Below are 22,299 nucleotides of genomic sequence, written 5' to 3'. Positions count from 1 at the left end.
ACTTTGCTGTGTGAATTGGTGTTCAATACAGAAAGGGTCCCTCCCCCTCCCGTATTTCCCCTACACACACACACACACACACACACACACACACACACACACACACACACACACACACACACACACATACTGCCACTGCCAGCCTTTGTGTATGCCAGACAGCAGATGGCAGCCATTATAGCACTGACAGGGCAGTCATCTGGCAGGCGCCCTGTTGGTGTCCTGCTGAACACACAGCACCACTGAGGGGATGAGACACTTTAGGCGGGAAAACCAAATTGTGTGTGTGTGTGTTTTGGTCCCTTTCTGCTGTAAATAGGTCCTAGGTCTCCAGTTCCCCTGTGTATGTTAGTGCTGTGAGGTTAAACAGGCTCACTAATGAACAACGGTACCTAACTGGTATACTAGAGGAGCCTGCTGCCTGACTACACTTTTAGCAACAAACAACAGATTCACAATGAGGGGTGATACAATACATTGGACTGTGTGGTTTGCGTTTCTTTCTGGGTGTATCTGAGGTGTAACGTGTGTGTGTGTGTGTGCGTGTGCGTGTGCCCGTGTGTGTGTGTGTGTGTGTGTGCGTGTGCCCGTGTGTGTGTGTGTGTGTGTGTGTGTGTGTTTAGTCAAGGTTTCCTGGTTGAATGGGCATGGAAGACAGTGTATGAGGGGTACAGACTGTGTTCACTGGGGGTGGGGCAGGGCTCAGCACTCTCCTGCATAGCATCTGCTGCTCCACAGGTGAGGAGGGGAAAGAACAGGTGTCAGGCAGGTGAACACCCCCCCCCTCTACACACACACCAGCCCTCTGGGCCTCTAACCTCTATGAGAGTAGGGCCTCTAACCTCTATGAGAGTAGGGCCTCTGTCACTGTGTGTAGCTGTCACTGTTCCCACTGGATGTCAACCACAATAATCCACATAGCAAGGCTTTATTCCAGGAGTTAGAGAGAGGCAGAGTTTGACCCTGGATTAGAGATAATTAAAGCACTGATTGAATGGATGAAGGAGAGTAGAGAGAGGAGAGGCCAGTCAGAGGGGGAAAGCTGCTCCTCTCTCAGAGGCGCTAAGCCTTTCTCAGCAGATGGCTGTGGCGGCCAGGACTCCAGCATCAAACATCCTATATCACAGACTAAGAAATCAGGAAGATGTGCGAGGGAACACCAAGATGTTGGAAAACTGTTCAGACACTATTTCTGCTTTCATCTCAACAACACAGAGGTTCAGACTGACCATGCAACTTGTCATAAATTACAGAACGGCTTTTGGGTTTGGTGTTTTTTTTTTAAACGCTTACCTTTTTAACCAGCATTCCCCATAGTTCGCATTACTGCTTGCTAGTGCCATAATCCCACATATATGGTCCTTGTTAGAATAGATCTGATCTAAGTTTATCAATGGACACATCACTGGGCTGGTGGATGTGGTGTCTAAATCTAATAGAGGTCAAGGTTAGGATTAGGATTAGAGAGTTGGAGCTTTAGTCCTTTCAAAGGATACATTCTACAGCGTTGCCCTTTCAAAGGATACATTCTACAGCGTTGCCCTTTCAAAGGATACATTCTACAGCGTTGCCCTTTCAAAGGATACATTCTACAGCGTTGCCCTTTCAAAGGATACATTCTACAGCGTACTCCAGTCGTGGCCATGCTGGGAGGTACCACTGAAGACTGTGTGGAGCCCAGAGAGAGAGCGCTGTTTTACCATTGCCTGGGCAACCTTCACAATAATGATGCCATTTCCTTTGGCAGTGCCTTTCAACACGCCTCAATCACACATCCTCTCACTTCGCAGGGCTTTTTTCAGCTCCGTTGAATGGAAGAGTCTTTCCGTGGTACGTGCTGTAGTGGAATATGTTACTAACTAGAATTAAGGGATATCAGCCGCAAGTACGGGTTTGATTATTTTTTATGAAAAATACATTCTTGGCTGATGTTGGGTTTAACACAAATTAAATTGAACAATTTATAGTCAAAAGGAAATATATCAATGATTTAGTGCTGCTCTGGACGTCGTAGTTGCAGAGAATACAGCCTAATATGGATGACAACATGGAACAGAAAGCTCAGGCAGACTCATGGAACAGAAAGCTCAGGCAGACTCATGGAACAGAAAGCTCAAGTAGACTCATGGAACATTATTTGGCTGAAGTAAACACAGTTAGCTTCATAAAATATAGTCATAAATCTGATCCCGCTATTCAACCCTTCAATTTACGGCTTGCTTAATGTCACATCTTAATCCCGGAAAATGTATATACGGTTCACCATTGATATTTCCTAAACACTTTACAGAGGAGGCAGGGAAGTAGTTACCCTCACTCCAGCTCTCCAATGATGCAGCCAGCAGTTCAGTCATAGACTAGCATTAGTGATGTAACTATGGCAACCCTACCTGGCCCCATTGGGGGTGGGCACAAAATGTAGTCACTTTTCACTATACCCAATCTCCTCCTCTCTCCTCCCTCCTTTCCCCTCTTGTGCCTGTTTCTCTCCCCACACACCACCGTCCATCGTAGCATCTTAGTCCGCCATGTAGCCCGTGTTGCTGGACCCATGACAATCACTCCTCCGACGGTGCTTGGATAGGATCCTGTGGAGGAAGCTTGGGGAGCTGTGTGCCTGTGGCTGGGGTTGGGGCAGGGGCTGGGGCAGCCTGTTAGGGAGAGAGATCTGGGACTTCAGTATCAGGATGGGGCCCTCTCTCTCCCCCTCGGCCCCCTCAGGCCCCCCTCCTGCCGCTGCTCTGCTGGCTCTGCGGAGGGCCTGCAGCCTGAGTGCGCTGAAGAACAAAGAAGACACAACAAACACAAAGGACATGTTTATTCCCGCTGACCCAAATTCCAGCGCTCAGCGCAGACAAGACAAGCGCAGGGCTGTTCAGGGGGCTCGCTCTGGTGTGTGTGTGTGTGTGTGTGTGTGTGTGTGTGTGTGTGTGTGTGTGTGTGTGTGTGTGTGTGTGTGTGTGTGTGTGTGTGTGTGTGTGTGTGTGTGTGTGTGTGTGTGTGTGCGTGTGCAGGCTGTTGCAGCTCAAGGAGCTACGTTCACCTCTACACACATTAGGAGGGGCCTAAGTCACACGGCACAACTAAGATGTATAATCTTGGATCATCTCTAAAACAACATCCAACTACTGTTTACATTTCCACGTTCACTGAGGGCACTTCAGTCAGATTATACAGACAGTTCTGTTCCACTGTTTGACATTATGAAACACAATATTTTTTGAGGGAAAGAGGGAGCCCTCATCTACTCCCCTGAACACAGGTCTGTGACTGTGAGCCCCCACTGTGGTCCAGTGTGTGAGGGAGCAGCAGTGCAGTGAGTGGGAATTGATCAGGGAGGGAGGGGTGGGGGGTGTAATCTGTGTGCTTTGTCAACTAATGAGGGATGAGAGGGGCCACCTGTTCAGAGTGCGCTGGGCGGAGGGGAACTGGAGGAGGTGGAGGCAGTGAGGGGTGTGTGTGTGTGTGGGGAGCAGCTGCTGGGGTGTGTGTATGAGTTGTGTACATGCACTTGTGGAGGGGGGTTTGATTGAGGATAGTGTGTGTTTGTGTCTTTCTGAGTGTGTATCTGTGTGTGTGTGTTTTGGGCGCGCTGCTCTCACCCAGTACCACCTGCATACGTGGCCGGAGCTGAACCCCGTCTCGCTAAGCGGTGGACGTCTTTAGCTGGCTCATCGTCCTAACAACACAAACAGAGGTGTGTCAATGACAGGGTGGGATTACTGCTGGGACTGTTCTGTATTGCTATCCCTCTGTCCTGTCAAAAACTCAGGTATGCTATTCTAACCAGACATACTTTTCTGTAAATCAGCAGAGCTATTCTTTATGAATAGTGGGGGTGGGCAATCTTATATCTGTGAGCAGTGCAAGGGCATACGAGGTGTGTATGCAGGCTTTTGTTCCAGCCAAGCACCAACATGATTGATTTAACTAATCAAAATCTTGATTGATGACTATAAATAGAATAGAGTAGAAATAGAGCCTTGTTACACACTCAGAGACGGAATGTTACTTTTGCCTAGCATAAGACAATTTCCACTAGCCACTAACCTGGTGGCTCAGCTCCACAACATGCGAGGCCGGGAAATATCCCTGCTGTCCGTTTTGCAGCCGCCCAAACCACCGGGCCTCATCATCTTTACACAGAACCAGGATGAACTCGCCCCGGGTCAGCGCCAGCTCATCTGGCCAGTGGGGCTTGTAGCTGCGCTTTACCACCATCTAGTGGATTAATCGAGAAATGCAACTTCAATACATTTTATATGTAACAAGACAGATGCAGTATTTGAGCACATGCAGCGGTGTTCCATATGTCTGTCACCGTATATGCTTGTCTCTGCAGTAAGTTTATATGATATATCATGACATGTCCAATTCATTGTTCCATTCCTTTACCGCAGCTCATTCACATTGAGTCTATGCCTGAATGAATGAAGAGGATTAGGTGGCTGGCTAAAACTCTATGGATTACCTGGCTCACAGTTAAAAAGAAACCCAATCACCTGCTGTTCTCCATGATCTGTTCTCTTTAGTCTCATGGTAATGAATGACATAACAGACAGCATCTAATTTGAACTAACTAATGCAATTGTCTCTACAGACAAGTGTAGCTGGAGACACAAAAACAATCTACATTAGATGTCTCATGCTTTTGCATGAACAGAATCCAGGGGATATGAGGGTGAATTGCAGAGCAAATCTACCAATTGTATCAACAAGTTGAATTCATCCAAGCATATTTTCATTCAACATAGTTAATAAATATTGATGATCTGAGAGTGAGCATTAACAGGAAAATAACTTGCCTGGTCAGCCTCTGCCTGTCTGAATTGGCATCGTCCCCGGTGAACTGGTAAACAAGGAGAGATGAATCAGCAAAAAATACCTCCCATCACAAAGAACTATAGCAAAGCATCAGGGAAGGAAAAGTTGGTGTAAAAAAGAACAACATGATTCTAGATGTATTTCAGTCTGCCATCAATACCCAGGACCATACAGTATGCAAAATAAACAACTGCAGGATACATTACAAATCAAATGGAATGGAATTTTAATCATCATTGAAAAGTCAATATCATGAATCTTAATAATTACAATAATGTGGTAATAATGTGCTGCACACACACAAGTTAAGCACCGCACTTTCAAAAAAAGATGGCAGTTTTGAAACTGCAGTAACAGTGCAGTAACTACAGTCAACTGTGGTACTTTGGATGTAGTAATTGCAGCATCTTTTTTTCGGAAGGGTGTATTTCCTTGCCAAGCTTCTCCCATCTAGCCCACTGCAGATACACACATACATATAAAGATATATACACACACACACACACACACACACATATCTATATCTATATCTATATATGCATATTGATGTAAGCAGTAACTTGCTACTGTGCTACTCACCTTGTGGGGAGAGGACAGTAGTAAAGACTTCAAAGTGCTCATTCTGCTGCCTGTAGATGTTGCTCTGCATGCTGACTGAATGACTTAGGACCTAAGTCATACACACTGACTAACTGACTAAGCAACCCAGTCTCTCATTAACTATGTACTCTATGTACAACTAGGCAGTTATGCACTGATGTGTCTGCACCCTCTCTCTGCCTTAAATAAACCAGGTGACTAATCCACTGCAGCACTTACTGGAACAGACATACTCACACCCCCAGCGTAAGCATATATCCAGAAACACAAACAAAGTTAAGCAGAGACAAACACACACAAATACGCTATATAATTCAAGCAAATTGTGACTGGCAGATTTATTCGGGCATTATCTCCATCTAGTTTTTTTCAATCACTTTGGTGCCATTTTCACAAGCATGTGGCATATTTTCGCAACACTAAGCAAAGAAATCTAAACAGACCATCAAAATGACACATTTTTCAAAACTCTAAGCACACTTTCAATTCACTGAGAACAACAAACAAATTCACAAAGTCACTTGTTCGCTGCACCAAATCACTCTTCCAATTTAGATACATATTCAATATAAGTATCTGCTTTTTAAAATGGAGTATTCACTTACTTTTGATACGATTTTATTGTAATTTGTTACCAATACAATGAACAATCACTTCATCAATCTGCTCAAAACTGATAACTACTGCACCAAAATGATGTAGTGCCTAGGTCATATACTCTGAGTGTACAAAACATTAGAGACACCTGCTCTTTCCATGACAGACTGACCAGGTGAATCCAGGTGATAGTTACACTACATGGCCAAAACTACGTGGTCACCTGCTCGTCGAACATCTCATTCCAAAATCATGGGCATTAATATGGAGCTGGTCCCCTCTTTGCTGATATGACAGCCTCCACTCTTCTGGGAAGAGATTCCACTAGATGTTGGAACATTGCTGCAGGGACTTGCTTCCATTCAGCCACAAGAGCATTAGTGGGGTCGGGTACTTATGTTGGGCGATTGGGCCTGGCTCGCAGTCAGTCGGCAGTCCAATTCATTCCAAAGGTGTTCGATGGGGTTGAGGTCAGGGCTCTGTACAGACCAGTCAAGTCCACACCGACCTCGACAAATAATTTCTTTATGGACCTCTCTTTGTGCATGGGGGCATTGTCATGCTGAAACAGGAAAGGGCCTTCCACAAGCTGTTGCCACAAAGTTGGAAGCACAGAATTGTCTAGAATGTAATTGTATTGCTGTAGCATTAAGATTTCCCTTCACTGGAACTAAGGGGCCTGAACCATAAAAAACAGCCCCAGACTATTATTCCTCCTCCACCAAACTTTACAGTTGGCCCCCTGCATTGGGGCAGGTCTTCCGGAATCCGCCAACCTCGTCCTTCTGACTGCTAGATGGTGAAGTATGATTCATCACACCAGAGAATGTGTCTCCACTGCTCCAGAGTCCAATGGTGGCAAGCTTTACACCACTCCAGCTGACGCTTGGCATTGCGCATGGTGATTTTAGTTTAGGCTGCTTGGCCATGGAAACCCATTTCGTGAAGCTCCCGACGAACAGCCCTTGTGCCGACGTTGCTTCCAGAGGCAGTTTGGAACTCGGTAGTGAGTGTTGCAACCGAGGACAGACCATTTTTTACACGATATGCGCTTCAGCACTCTGCAATGCCGTTCTGTGAGCTTGTGTGGCCTACCACTTCGCGGCTGAGCCGTTGTTGCTCCTAGACGTTTCCACTTCACAATAACAGCACTTACAGTTGACCAGGGCAATTTTTTACTAACTGATTTTTTGACACATGGCATCCTATGACGGTGCCACGTTGAAAGTCACTGAGCTCTTCAGTACAGGCCATTCTACTGCCAATGTTTGTCTATGGAGATTGCATGGCTGTGTGCTCGATTTTATACACCTGTCAGCAATGGGTGTGGCTGAAGTAGCCAAATCCACCAAATCCTTCTGTAGCTCAGTTGGTAGAGCATGGCGCTTGTAACGCCAGGGTAGTGGGTTCGATCCCCGGGACCACCCATACGTAGAATGTATGCACACATGACTGTAAGTCGCTTTGGATAAAAGCGTCTGCTAAATGGCATATATTATTATTATTATTATTAAATTGATGGCCATGTAGTGTATGATCCCTTATTGATGTCACTTGTTAAATCCACTTCAATCAGTGTAGATGAAGGGATGGAGACAGGTTAAATCATTATTTTTAAACCTTGGGGTTCTTGGTCACCTCCCTGAACAAGGAACTTTTCCCGCAATTGCCCAGTTTGGCCGGGTGGCCAGCTCTTGGAAGAGTTTTGGTGGTTCCAAACTCCTTCCGTTTAAGAATGATGGAGGTTACTGTGTTCTTCGGGACATTTAATGCTGCAGACATTTTTTGGTACCCTTCCCCAGATCTGTTCCTTGACACAATCCAGTCTCAGAGCTCAACGGACAATTCCTCTGACATGCACTGTCAACTGTGGGACCTTTATATAGACAGGTGTGTGTCTTTCCAAATCATGTTCAATCAATTGAATGTATCACAGGTGGACTCCAAGTTGTAGAAACATCTCAAAGATGATTAATGGAAACATGATGCACCTGAGCTCAATTTCGAGTCTCATAGCAAAGGGTCTGAATATCTATGTAAAAAAGGTATTTGTTTTTTTATTTTTAATATATTTTCTAACATTTCTAAAAACTTTTTTTCGCTTTGTCATATGGGATATTGGTTGTAGATTGATGAGGAAAACATTTAATATAATCCATTTTAGGATAAGGCTGTAACGTAACAAAATGGATAAAGAGTCGAGGTCTGAATACTTTCCGAATGCTTTACAGAAATAACCGTTTTGAAATGTCTACCTTGTATTTTTTGCTATTAGATGAAATGTTAGTTAAAATGGTATTCCTATCATTATCTGATGTATTGGGGACTAAACTAAATGTTCTCATGGTATTTCACAGAAAACTTTGTTTTTGCATGAATGACTCACGGGTGAAAGATATGTGAAACCCCAATGAATGCACAGTCTAAGGATCTGAACATAAGATTGGAGGCATTACAAGTATTATCTGTTTAGAATTTTGTACTAAGAGTTTTGAAAATATACCACGTACATCTGAAAAATGTGCCAAGGAGATATATGCCATTTAGGAGATGTCCAAAGTGACTTTCAATCATCTGTGTATACATTATAGTTCTTAACAACATTATAGTTCTTAACAACATTATAGTTCTTAACAACATTATAGTTCTTAACAACATTATAGTTCTTAACAACATTATAGTTCTTAACAACATTATAGTTCTTAACAACATTATAGTTCTTAACAACATTATAGTTCTTAACAACATTATAGTTCTTGACAACATTATAGTTCTTATTAACAACATTATAGTTCTTATTAACAACATTATAGTTCTTATTAACAACATTATAGTTCGTATTAACAACATTATAGTTCTTATTAACAACATTATAGTTCTTATTAACAACATTATAGTTCTTAACAAACAACATTATAGTTCTTATTAACAACATTATAGTTCTTAACAACATTATAGTTCTTGACAACATTATAGTTCTTAACAACATTATAGTTCTTGACAACATTATAGTTATTTACAACATTATGGTGCTTGACTGCATTATGGTGCTTGACTGCATTATGGTGCTTGACTACATTACGGTGCTTGACTACATTAGGGTGCTTGACTGCATTACGGTGCTTGACTACATTAGGGTGCTTGACTACATTAGGGTGCTTGACTACATTAGGGTGCTTGACTACATTAGGGTGCTTGACTGCATTACGGTGCTTGACTACATTAGGGTGCTTGACTGCATTACGGTGCTTAACTACATTAGGGTGCTTGACTGCATTACGGTGCTTAACTACATTAGGGTGCTTGACTACATTACGGTGCTTGACTACATTACGGTGCTTAACTACATTAGGGTGCTTGACTGCATTACGGTGCTTAACTACATTAGGGTGCTTGACTACATTAGGGTGCTTGACTACATTACGGTGCTTAACTACATTAGGGTGCTTGACTGCATTACGGTGCTTAACTACATTAGGGTGCTTGACTACATTACGGTGCTTGACTACATTAGGGTGCTTGACTGCATTACGGTGCTTGACTACATTAGGGTGCTTGACTGCATTACGGTGCTTAACTACATTAGGGTGCTTGACTACATTACGGTGCTTGACTGCATTACGGTGCTTGACTACATTAGGGTGCTTGACTACATTACGGTGCTTGACTGCATTACGGTTCTTGACTACATTAGAGTGCTTGACTGCATTACGGTTCTTGACTACATTAGGGTGCTTGACTGCATTATGGTGCTTGACTACATTACGGTGCTTGACTACATTAGGGTGCTTGACTGCATTATGGTGCTTGACTGCATTATGGTGCTTGACTGCATTATGGTGCTTGACTGCATTGGGGTGCTTGACTGCATTATGGTGCTTGACTACATTATGGTGCTTGACTGCATTATGGTGCTTGACTGCATTATGGTGCTTGACAACATTACAGTGCTTGACTACATTATGGTGCTTGACTACATTATGGTGCTTGACTACATTACGGTGCTTGACTACATTACGGTGCTTGACTACATTACGGTGCTTGACTACATTATGGTGCTTAACTACATTATGGTGCTTAACTACATTATGGTGCTTAGCTACATTATGGTGCTTAACTACATTACGGTGCTTGACTACATTACGGTGCTTGACTACATTACGGTGCTTGACTACATTACGGTGCTTGACTACATTACGGTGCTTAACTACATTATGGTGCTTGACTACATTACAGTGCTTGACTACATTACGGTGCTTGACTACATTACGGTGCTTGACTACATTATGGTGCTTAACTACATTATGGTGCTTAACTACATTATGGTGCTTAGCTACATTATGGTGCTTAACTACATTACGGTGCTTGACTACATTACGGTGCTTGACTACATTACGGTGCTTGACTACATTACGGTGCTTGACTACATTACGGTGCTTAACTACATTATGGTGCTTAACTACATTATGGTGCTTAACTACATTACAGTGCTTGACTACATTACGGTGCTTGACTACATTACGGTGCTTAACTACATTACGGTGCTTGACTACATTACGGTGCTTAACTACATTATGGTGCTTAACTACATTATGGTGCTTAGCTACATTATGGTGCTTGACGGAATTACGGGGCTTGACTACATTATGGTGCTTGACGGAATTACGGGGCTTGACTACATTATGGTGCTTGACTACATATTTTTTGTCTCTAGCAAATCATATAATTCAAAATGTATTTTGGACATTTATTTTGAAGTCAAAACAAGTGCATCAAAACATAATTTACTATCATATTCTAATTTAACTCATTAATCCCAGTGTGCACTAATAGTGGAATGTCACTTAACACCCATCTATAAACATTGCTTGACCACTTCAACTTGTCATCCTGTAATCGGACATGCTACCTTGTCAGAGGTTCTACCTTGTCAGAGGTTCTACCTTGTCAGACGTTCTACCTTGTCAGACGTTCTACCTTGTCCCGGACCTGCTGTTTTCGACCCCTCTCTCTCTCTCTCTCTCTCTCTCTCTCTACCACACCTGCTGTCTCGACCTCTGAATGCTCGGCTATGAAAATCCAACTGACATTTACTCCTGAGGTGTTTACCTGCTGCACCCTCTACAACCACTGGGATTATTATTTGACCTTGCTGGTTATCTATGAACGTTTGAACACCTTGAAGAACGATCTGGTCATGTACTCTTATAATCTCCACCCGGCACAGCCAGAAAAGGACTGGCCACCCCTCAGAGCCTGCTTCCTCTCTAGATATCTTCAAATGTTCCTGCCTTTCTAGGGAGTTTTTCCTAGCCACCGTTCTTCTACATATACATTGCTTGATGTTTGGGGTTTTAGGCTGGGTTTCTGCCTAAGCACTTTGTGACATCTGCTCTTGTAAAGGGCTTTATAAATATATTTGATTTGATTGAATCATTTGCCTATTGTCCTCCCTCCATCTGGCTACAGGCATGAGGTGGCCTGGGATTGATGCCTTGGTTCCCTGTCCCAACAGAATTCATAATTTCACTTCAGGGCGGTTGATTGATTTTTACCAATGACGATGTGTGTGGTGTGTCCCAGCAGTGGCCAGGATAGGCATGAGATGAATGGGGTTTTGACTGGGTGGGTCTGGAGATGGACCAGTCAGTCAACAGATGGTGGTTAGTTAGACCCTTTGCCTCGCCCCCTCCCTCCCCAGTGCATAGGGGCTTTGCTGCTGGCTTGTGACAGCAGTCAAACACCATCCATCAAAAATGTGGGAGATTATGCAGTCAGTCAGAAACAAAACGACCACATCTCTGAAAGAGCAATAATGTGGTAGATACTGTATATACAACCCTATCTGTAACGTTGTGCCCAATCTGTCTATTGTAAGAATTACAGTATGTTCTTGTATTGACAAGTGCAATCGATCAGGTTTTTTGGAAGGGTAACTGCTTGAGAAAGTTGATGAGACGAGCAAATTAATTGTAAACTCTCCATTGAATTTGGTCAAATGAGTAGACATTAAAAAGTATATCTAGTGCTGAGATCCATTTGTGTCTCTGGGCATGATATGCAAGAGAAATTAAACAACACTTGCATTCACAATGGAGAGCTCTAGAACTCACGTCATGATTTGCCTATTTCCAGTGTATTTGTCCTGATAGGGAGGGAAAATAGATCTGACTATGGCTGCCTGTCTGGGGCCAAAAGGGCTGAGAATGAGCTCTGCTTTCAAATGGGGAAACGTGGTGTGTGATAGCGGTGTGTAGTTTAGTAGCAGAGCAGAAGTTAAGACACACCTGGTAAATTGATCCGACAGACGATTAACCTCATTGTCCTCCTTAGTCTTGTATTAGTGTTAAAGTACCTATAGGTTGCACACACTAAACTCTAACTTCAATTCAATCTCTCCTCAGTTTTCCCTTGTTTTGCACACAACCCGTTTAGGATTTTGTTCCCTTAGACCAGGGTTTCTCAAACTCGGTCCTTGGGGCCCCCAGGTGCAGTTTGGGAAACCCTGTCTTAGACCATGAGTTCTATAATAGGTGACCCCCCCGCGGATAATTTTATTTGTCCCCAAAGTTTTCTGAGCGACATTTTTTGTTGTTGGACAAAATTGACAGAAAAATCACTAGGAAATCAGCTCAAAGTGATTCTTATTTAGGAAATCTGTTCCCAAGTATTCCCACGCATAGAGGCACGTGATCGGATCCCAATGTAATAAAGGTTTGAAATTAGTATGTTTTTGTCAAATACTATATCTGATTCTAGTGTACAAATGATTTAACACTATGTTCCAACCACCCGCTCAAGCAAAAATGGGACCACGGATTAATTGAATTGGGGACCCCTGCCCTAGACTGTCGCAGAGTGATACTTGAGTACAGGCATATCAGGCTCTGGATGAAAGTACTCCCCAGAGGGAATAGGGTACAATTCAGCTTGCCCCACTATTTCTGCAAGGACAGTTGTGTGATGTCATTTTGACCAGATGTACAGTACGTAATGCATTATGAAAATAACTTTGGCTATGCATAATGAAGAGCTGCTAATCGAGGTAAGTATTTCGTATTCACTGAAAATATCATTTGGTTTCACATTTTGCCTTGCAGCAGCAGATTATTCATTCAGATCCCAGGCTCACGTGGCTGTTTTTTCCCTGTGTAGGTCTCCTTGATTGGTATGGCCAGGTGTAATGTCCTGGCCAGGTGAATGGAAAGCTGACCTGAGAGGGCACCTATCTCACTGGGGCCAAAGCCAGTTTTATATAACCAACAGCACAGTTAATCTGATAAGCAGGCCCAGCTCCTGTACTGTATGTTTCTAAGAAAGTCCAATTACCTCACCTCTATTCTTGGTCATTAAGGTCTACATGCAATGCATTAGAGACAGACAGGCTCTCTGTTTATATCATCATATGACACTACTTACAGGGTCAGTTTCCCAGACCACGATCCTCACATGGGGCAGCAAAACTTTTCGGCTCCCGACTGGCACAGCGGTCTAAGGCACTGCATCTCAGTGCTAGAGGCATCACTACAGACCCTGGTTCAGTTCCAGACTGTATCACAACCGGCCGTGATTGGGAGTCCCATAGGGCGGCGCACAATTAGCTCAGTGTTGTTAGGGTTTGGCGGTCATTTTAAATAAGCATTTGTTCTTTACTGACTTGCCTAGTTAAATAAAACTGTCCACTCGTGCCTAAATGTATATTCAAATGCTTCTTAGTGTAGGAATAGGCTTAATCTGATTCCAGGAAACATTTTCGTATCAATTAACTACTTTACAGCATTGTCTGTATTCAGTACAATTGTATTTGTTAATATTTTACATCATTTCTGGGCAGGCCTCAGTCAATTCCATCTGGCCCTTATGGAGTGAAGGGACTGAGAGGCAGTCTACTACTAGAGCACATTCATACTGATATGCAGCCACAATTGTGGATTCCTAAGCACTTTTCTACAGGAGCATAATGAAAAGAGTTGTGTTCACCCCTCCCTCTCCTCTCTGCCCCCAAGTGTTGTACACGTCCAGTCTGTCTTACACATGCAGTAGGAACATTTACAGAATGATTGACTAATATTCAGTGAAGGACAAAAAGAAAAATAGCAGCCTTCAGAGAGACAGGTTTTTCTTGGTTGACCCATATCCTTTAAAGTGTCCCTAAAACATTTGTTTTGTTGTTTACAGACCAGTGGCAGCCCTACTGTAACCATCACATGGAAGTTGTGCACTTGCTATTGTGTGCAGTAACAATGCACTGTGCCCCACATTCTTAGAAAATCTTAAACACAGCATATATTTTGGAAGTTGATTTTAATTTGAAATATCAAACATAACCCTGTAGCAAAAAGTTGTACATTGCATTTGCAAATCTATAACAAATTGAGTACTGATGAGGTAAATAAAGACCGTATTCCATTTCACACATTATGGTTGAGCCATTTAGAAATTTGCATGATGGGACAGAAGACATCTCCCCTCTTACACTCCTATTGCACCTGACCTGCATAAAGGGGAAACCAAACAGGACTCGCTCCCAGCAATATGACAGTGCAGGTGGGAGACATAATGAAGTAGTCAGTTCATATTGTGCAGTCCGATACATCTGAGACAAGGCACTTATTATGAATGACATGCAAAGTTCCAAAAGGTCCTCCTTAGCGCTTCCCAGGTTTCCCAGCTCCTTTTTTACCACTAGGTGGTCCTTGACCCTTACCCCCTGCTCTTCCTTTACCTTTGCCCTTCCCACCACCACCCTTTCCTTTTCCAGAGAAGTTACCACCCTTGCGTCCCTTCTTTCCCCCCTTCTTAAATTTGGCTGCAGACTCCTCTCGGTCATCCTCTCGCATTTGTTTGTTTACAGCTTTGTTGACGTCCAGACGAGGTTTCTTACTGTCCAGCACTTTCAACAGATCCAGCTGCCTCTGCTTTTCATTTGAAAAGTTACCAATGACCGGCTGGAATTTCCTCTTCTTCCCGGTGTTTCTGGGAGCTTTCTCCTTAGGTAAGCGGTCTTGGAATTTACCTGCGGAAGCGGTGGATGACTTGGCCACATTGACAGCTCTAGCCAGGTCAGTTTTGGATTGCTGGGCGGTCGGTGTGAGTCCAACACCTGGTACTTTTATTTTCTGTGCCCTGGCTATGTTCCTCAGGCGATGCAGCTCGTTCTTTGCCACCTTCTCCTTCTTTGCTTTGTTGCGTTTGGCGAATTGGTCCTCGTTCGGGTCTGCCGTTTCAGGAACCTCAATCAGCCACTCTTTTGTGCCATCATTGACACGCTTGTAGCCCCAACGCCGCTTCCACTCTTTGGCAACATCGTCCCATACCAGGTTAGTTTTCTTCTTCTTTTGGATCCCCTTCAGTTTGGCGAATTCCTCCCATTTGGTTGGAGGCCTGGGCTTTGGCGGGGGCTTCTCTCTCGGCAGTGGAGTGGTCGGCTCGGGTAGTTTGACTACGATTACCTCCTCAACTCTCTCAGTTGGATGCTTCCATATCTCGTTGACCAGGAGCTGCGTGTTGTCACGAGCTAGCGAACGCAGGAAATCCTCTTTCTTCTGTTCACGAAACTGTCGAATGTCAATACGGTTCTTGTCGTATGCGACCAAGTTTCCGATGTCAAACTCGAGGTCCAGTTCTTTTTGAACGGTGATACTTTTGAGTTTTTCAGCCTCATCTTGTTCAGCTTTAGCAAGCAAGTCTTCTATACTACACGCAGCCATTTTGGATTTCTGAAAGCATGTCGGTCTCAAGCACTGAGGTATAATAAAGAACGGGTCCCACGTGTGTTTCAGGTCACGTGAAAAGGTCATTCATTTATTTCCGGGTTCAAATTTCCACATTCTGATTTATTTTTCCCCACTTCTGTCCACTAGGTGGTGTCATTGTATTACTTGAGTCATGGCAACAACAAAAAACATATATATATATATATATATAGCCTTTCACTTGAAGAAAGTGAATAGTTGAGTTATATTACTTGATTATCACTATCAAAGTAGAATATTATTTAATGCATACCTGATGTCCCTTGAGACCTCTAAACTAAAGAATGGCACAACCAACTCACTTTCTTTTCAGGGTCTGTGTATTGGTTTTTGGCAGAATAGCTGATGCTCAATAAGACTGTCTCTTTTCCGAGAGCTTGGCTGTGATGTTGCATATGAATACCCAATCTTACAGCGGTCTTCTGTGGAAGGAGCAGAGAGAATAGAGGGACAAACAGGTAACAATGTTGAGCCATTATGTCTATGACATTTTATCAAGTTGTACCTGTTGATAATTATCAAGACTTTATAAAGACTTTATCAACCTCTATACATACAGACTGATTGTGTTGCCACCCCCACATGCTATTTTCAAAATAATTTTGGACCCCACTAATTATATCCAGTGTGAGACTCACTCTGAGAGCCAAGGTTCTGACAGCTATGGAAATGAGCCTACCAGTGACATTGCTATATGTAGTGCAGGTAGTGTGAGGAGGGGAATCTTAATGAGGAGCTAAAGTGGCTACACACACACACACACTCTGCAGGGTGCTCTGTAATTACTGCAGGCTACTCTGTAATTACCACAGGGTCCTCTGAATTTACCACAAGGTGCTCTGTAATTACCACAGGGGGCTCTGTAATTACCACAGGGGGCTCTGTAATTACCACAGGGTGCACTGTAATTACCACAGGGTGCACTGTAATTACCAAAGTGTGCTTTGTAATAACCAAAAGGTGCTCTGTAATTACCACAGGGTGCACTATAATTACCACAGGGTGATCTGTAATTACCACAGGGTGCACTATAATTAACACAGGGTGCTCTGTAATTACCAAAAGGTGCTCTGTAATTACCACAGGGTAATCTGTAATTACCACAGAGTGCTATGTAATTACCACAGGGTGCACTATAATTACCACAGGGTGCTCTGTAATTACCTCAGGGTACTATGTAATTACCACAGGGTGCACTATAATTACCACAGGGTGCTCTGTAATTACCTCAGGGTACTATGTAATTACCACAGGGTGCACTATAATTATCACAGGGTGCTCTGTAATTACCTCAGGGTACTATGTAATTACCACAGGGTGCACTATAATTATCACAGGATGCTCTGTAATTACCTCAGGGTACTATGTAATTACCACAGGGTGCACTGTAATTATCACAGGGTGCACTATAATTACCACAGGGTGATCTGTAATTACTACAGGGTGATCTGTAATTACCTCAGGGTGCACTGTCATTACCACAGGGTACTCTGTAATTACCACAGGGTGAACTATAATTACCACAGGGTGATCTGTAATTACCACAGGGTGCTCTGTAATTACCCCAGGGTGCACTATAATTACCACAGGGTGATCTGTAATTACCACAGGGTGCACTATAATTACCACAGGGTAATCTGTAATTACCACAGGGTGTACTATAATTACCACAGGGTGATCTGTAATTACCACAGGGTGCTCTGTAATTACCCCAGGGTGCTCTGTAATTACCCCAGGGTGCACTATAATTACCACAGGGTGATCTGTAATTACCACAGGGTGATCTGTAATTACCACAGGGTGCTCTGTAATTACCCCAGGGTGCACTATAATTACCACAGGGTGCTCTGTAATTACCCCAGGGTGCACTATAATTACCACATGGTGCTATGTAATTACCACAGGGTGAACTATAATTACCACAGGGTGATCTGTAATTACCACAGGGTGCACTGTCATAATCCCAGGGTGCACTATAATTAACACAGGGTGCTCTGTAATTACCACAGGGTACACTATAATTAACACAGGGTGCTCCGTAATTACCACAGGGTGCTCTGTAATTACCCCAGGGTGCACTATAATTACCACAGGGTGCTATGTAATTACCACAGGGTGAACTATAATTACCACAGGGTGATCTGTAATTACCACAGGGTGCACTGTCATAATCCCAGGGTGCACTATAATTAACACAGGGTGCTCTGTAATTACCACAGGGTGCACTATAATTAACACAGGGTGCTCCGTAATTACCACAGGGTGCACTATAATTAACACAGGGTGATCAAATCAAATTTATTTATATAGCCCTTCGTACATCAGATGATATCTCAAAGTGCTGTACAGAAACCCAGCCTAAAACCCCAAACAGCAAGCAATGCAGGTGTAGAAGCACGGTGGCTAGGAAAAACTCCCTCGAAAGGCCAAAAAAAAAACCTAGAGAGGAACCAAGAGAGGAACCAAGCTATGTGGGGTGGCCAGTCCTCTTCTGGGTGTGCCGGGTGGAGATTATAACAGAACATGGCCAAGATGTTCAAATGTTCATAAATGACCAGCATGGTCCAATAATAATAAGGCAGAACAGTTGAAACTGGAGCAGCAGCACGGCCAGGTGGACTGGGGACAGCAAGGAGTCATCATGTCAGGTAGTCCTGAGGCATGGTCCTAGGGCTCAGGTCCTCCGAGAGAGAGAAAGAAAGAGAGAATTAGAGAGAGCACACTTAAATTCACACAGGACACCGAATTGGACAGGAGAAGTACTCCAGATATAACAAACTGACCCTAGCCCCCTGACACATAAACTACTACAGCATAAATACCACAGGGTATTTACAGGGCACAGGGTGCACTGTAATTATCACAGGGGCTCTGTAATTACCACAGGGTACTCTGTAATTACCACAGGGTGCTCTGTAATTATCACAGGATGCTCCGTAATTTCCACAGGGGGCTCTGTAATTACCACAGGGTGCTCTGTAATTACCACAGGGTGCTCTGTAATTACCACAGGGTGCTCTGTAATTATCACAGGATGCTCCGTAATTTCCACAGGGGGCTCTGTAATTACCACAGGGTGCTCTGTCATTTCCACAGGGTGCTTGAGACAGTTATTTTTTTATTTTATAAGATGGAAATAGAAAACGTGGATGTTCATATTGATTATTCACTAGTTGATGTAAACCAGCATCATTACATTTCAAAATCATGTGCAAATAAAAGGTGGACTGGTGTGTACAAGTTTTGTCAGAGCCTGAACGCTGCAGTATAGCTTGCATGTATGAGCATCACTGTTGAGGATCAGTGTCGTGTGCTGGCTTATACAGTACCCCCTAAGTGTCACGTTTTGACCTTAGTTCCTTTATTTTTTGTCTTTGTGTTAGTTTGGTCAGGGCGTGAGTTGGGGTGGGCAGTCTATGTTTTGTTTTTCTAGGTTGTGTTTATGTGTTTGGCCTGGTATGGTTCTCAATCAGGGGCAGGTGTCGTTCGTTGTCTCTGATTGAGAATCATACTTAGGTCTCCTTTTCCCACCTGTGTTTTGTGGTGGATGTTTTCTGTTTAGTGTATGTCACCTTTCAGAACTGTTTAGTTTCGTTCTCCTTTGTTATTTTGTAGTGTTATGTTGAATAAATGAACATGGACACGTACCACGCTGCATATTGGTCCGATCTCTCCTACTCCTCCTCAGACGAGGACGACGATCGTTACACTCAGGCTCAGACTGCCATGTGTTGCCTACAGTGCCTTCCTCAGTCTCTCACCTAAATATCTTATGAGTGGCTGCACCTTGCAGGAGCCTTCAGCCATCATGATATATTACTCCCAGCAGAAACATGGATGTCAGATAGGTCTTGTCTAAAGAGCACTGCCAAAATATATATATATTTATATATATATATATATATATATTTTTTTTAATTTCACCTTTATTTATTTAACCAGGTAGGCTAGTTGAGAACAAGTTCTCATTTGCAACTTGGACCTGGCCAAGATAAAGCAAAGCAGTTCGACACATACAACAACACAGAGTTACACATAGAATAAACAAACATACAATCAATAATACTGTAGAAAAACCTATATACAGCATGTGCAAATGAGGTAGGATAAGGGAGGTAAGACAAAAAATAGGCAATGAGGGGAAGAAATTACAATATAGCAATTAAACACTGGAATGGTAGAATGTGCAGAAGATCAATGTGCAAGTAGAGATACTGGGGTGCAAAGTGATTTTTGCAGTTCGTTCCAGTCATTGGCAGCAGAGAACTGGAAGGAGAGGCGGCCAAAGGAAGAATTGGCTTTGGGGGTGACCAGTGAGATATACCTGCTGGAGCGCGTGCTACGGATGGGTGCTGTTATGATGACCAGTGAGCTGAGATAAGGTGGGGCTTTAACTAGCAAAGACTTGTAGATGACCTGGAGCCAGTGCATTTAGCGACGAGTATGAAGCAAAGGCCAGCCAAAGAGAGCGTACAGGTTGCAGTGGTGGGTAGTATATGGGGCTTTGGTGACAAAACGGATGGCACCTTGATAGACTGCATCCAATTTGTTGTGTAGATTGTTGGAGGCAATGACATTGCCAAAGTCGAGGATCGGTAGGATGGTCATTTTTACGAGGGTAGGTTTGGCAGAATGAGTGAAGGATGCCTTGTTTGCGAAATTGGAAGCTGATTCTAGATTTAATTTTGGATTGGAGATGTTTAATGTGAGTCTGGAAGGAGAGTTTACAGTCTAACCAGACCCCTAGGTATTTGTAGTTGTCCACATATTCTAAGTCAGAACCGAGTAGTGATGCTGGACGGACGGGCAGGTGCGGGCAGCGATCGCTTGAAGAGCATGCATTTAGTTTAAATTAGCCTGCTGCTTTACATTTCTATGTCACAGCTGACCCAGTATCACCCAAAGAGATGAGGAGAGAGAGATGGAGAGAGAGGGACATAAAGACAGAGAGAGAGAGAGAGAGAGAGAGAGAGAGAGAGAGAGAGAGAGAGAGAGAGAGAGAGAGAGAGAGAGCAAGATCGGAAGTGAGTTAGGGAGGGGGGGAAGGGAGCGAGAGAAGTCCTCTAGGAGAGAAATAGAGTAAGGAAGGTAGGGGATGCTATAGCAAGTGAAATGATTGCATAATCGCAGGCCTGACTAAATGGAAGAGAACAGCTGTTGACAGAGTTACACAAAACCAGCTGGTTGTGTGTAAGTGAAGTTTATATATTTATTTATGGATTGTATAAATGACTGTGGCCCACTTGGCTGGGAGACTTAATAGACATGAGAAGTGGAACAGTCCCTTAGAGAAGTAGAACAGTCCACGAGAGAAGTGGAACAGTCCCCGAGAGAAGTAGAACAGTCCCCGAGAGAAGTAGAACAGTCCCCGAGAGAAGTAGAACAGTCCCCGAGAGAAGTAGAACAGTCCCTGAGAGAAGTAGAACAGTCCCCGAGAGAAGTAGAACAGTCCCCGAGAGAAGTAGAACAGTCCCCGAGAGAAGTAGAACAGTCCCTGAGAGAAGTAGAACAGTCCCCCAGAGAAGTAGAACAGTCCCCGAGAGAAGTAGAACAGTCCCCGAGAGTAGTAGAACAGTCCCCGAGAGAAGTAGAACAGTCCCCTAGAGAAGTAGAACAGTCCCCGAGAGAAGTAGAACAGTCCCTGAGAGAAGTAGAACAGTCCCCGAGAGAAGTAGAACAGTCCCCTAGAGAAGTAGAACAGTCCCCGAGAGAAGTAGAACAGTCCCTGAGAGAAGTAGAACAGTCCCCGAGAGAAGTAGAACAGTCCCCGAGAGAAGTAGAACAGTCCCCGAGAGAAGTAGAACAGTCCCCTAGAGAAGTAGAACAGTCCCCGAGAGTAGTAGAACAGTCCCTGAGAGAAGTAGAACAGTCCCCTAGAGAAGTAGAACAGTCCCCGAGAGAAGTAGAACAGTCCCCGAGAGAAGTAGAACAGTCCCTGAGAGAAGCCACCAGCTGGAGAGTAAAAGTCCTGGAGGACTAGTGATTCGCTAGGGAGTCCAGTCCACACTGTTGGTTTCTCAGGTATTAATCAGATAGAAATTAAGAGAAAGGACAGCAACACAATTAGACCAAACCAAATTGTGAGAAAACAAAAGATAATTACTTGACACATTGGAAAGAATTAACAAAAAACTGCAAACTAGAATGCTATTTGGCCCTAAACAGAGAGTATACAGTGGCAGTAAGTACTGTTGGGCCGGTAAACACTACAGAAGCTGCTCCGGCCGTGGAAAGCCTCTCACCAAACCTGGCCTGGTTCCTAGAAAACACACAGCATGGAATGGAGAGTCCTTGAGATAACATTTTGAGTTTTGTGTGAGTGTGTGTAAAGGAGTGTGTGTGTGTGTGTGTGTACTTGAGTGTATGTGTGTGATTGGACTGCAGTATTATCCATTGACTCCATGCTGGGGCTTGGAAGTGGAGAGAGAGTTGGTCAATGGCTGGGATCACAGCAGTTAACAGAGGTCATCCCTCAGCCCGCTACTCTACACTGTGGGAACTGAGTTGGAGGACATCATATAGA

General features: G+C 43.7%; 2 protein-coding genes across 2 annotated transcripts; both read right to left on the bottom strand.

The window, feature by feature from the left end:
• Window positions 1-846: 846 nt before the first annotated feature.
• LOC118383135 (uncharacterized) lies at window positions 847-5,582 on the bottom strand. Its single transcript, XM_035769751.2, has 5 exons — window positions 5,404-5,582; window positions 4,806-4,849; window positions 4,051-4,221; window positions 3,603-3,679; window positions 847-2,777 (listed from the first exon to the last, which is right to left on the bottom strand). Exons 1-5 carry the CDS (start codon window positions 5,471-5,473, stop codon window positions 2,519-2,521), a joined length of 621 nt encoding a protein of 206 aa, XP_035625644.1. The 5' UTR covers window positions 5,474-5,582; the 3' UTR covers window positions 847-2,518.
• An 8,726-nt stretch (window positions 5,583-14,308) lies between these two features.
• Window positions 14,309-15,768, bottom strand: rrs1 (ribosome biogenesis regulator 1 homolog). Its single transcript, XM_035755051.1, has one exon. The coding sequence runs from the start codon at window positions 15,729-15,731 to the stop codon at window positions 14,670-14,672; it is 1,062 nt and encodes a 353-aa protein (XP_035610944.1). The 5' UTR covers window positions 15,732-15,768; the 3' UTR covers window positions 14,309-14,669.
• Between the last annotated feature and the right edge of the window lie 6,531 nt (window positions 15,769-22,299).

This window comes from Oncorhynchus keta, chromosome 4, assembly GCF_023373465.1.
Source record: "Oncorhynchus keta strain PuntledgeMale-10-30-2019 chromosome 4, Oket_V2, whole genome shotgun sequence".
Lineage (NCBI taxonomy): Eukaryota > Metazoa > Chordata > Actinopteri > Salmoniformes > Salmonidae > Oncorhynchus > Oncorhynchus keta.
Note: the sequence above shows the minus strand (reverse complement) of the source record. Positions and strands in the feature narration are given on the sequence as shown.

What these genes read in the sequence shown, in the direction of transcription:
- LOC118383135 (XM_035769751.2), bottom strand. Translation starts at nt 5,473, where the DNA reads ATGCAGAGCAACATCTACAGGCAGCAGAATGAGCACTTTGAAGTCTTT. An exon ending in TACTGTCCTCTCCCCACAAG is followed by an intron (nt 4,850 to 5,403) that starts GTGAGTAGCACA and finishes CTTGTTTACCAG; the next exon opens with TTCACCGGGGACGATGCCAA. An exon ending in ACGTATGCAGGTGGTACTGG is followed by an intron (nt 2,778 to 3,602) that starts GTGAGAGCAGCG and finishes TTTGTTCTTCAG; the next exon opens with CGCACTCAGGCTGCAGGCCC.
- rrs1 (XM_035755051.1), bottom strand. Translation starts at nt 15,731, where the DNA reads ATGGCTGCGTGTAGTATAGAAGACTTGCTTGCTAAAGCTGAACAAGAT.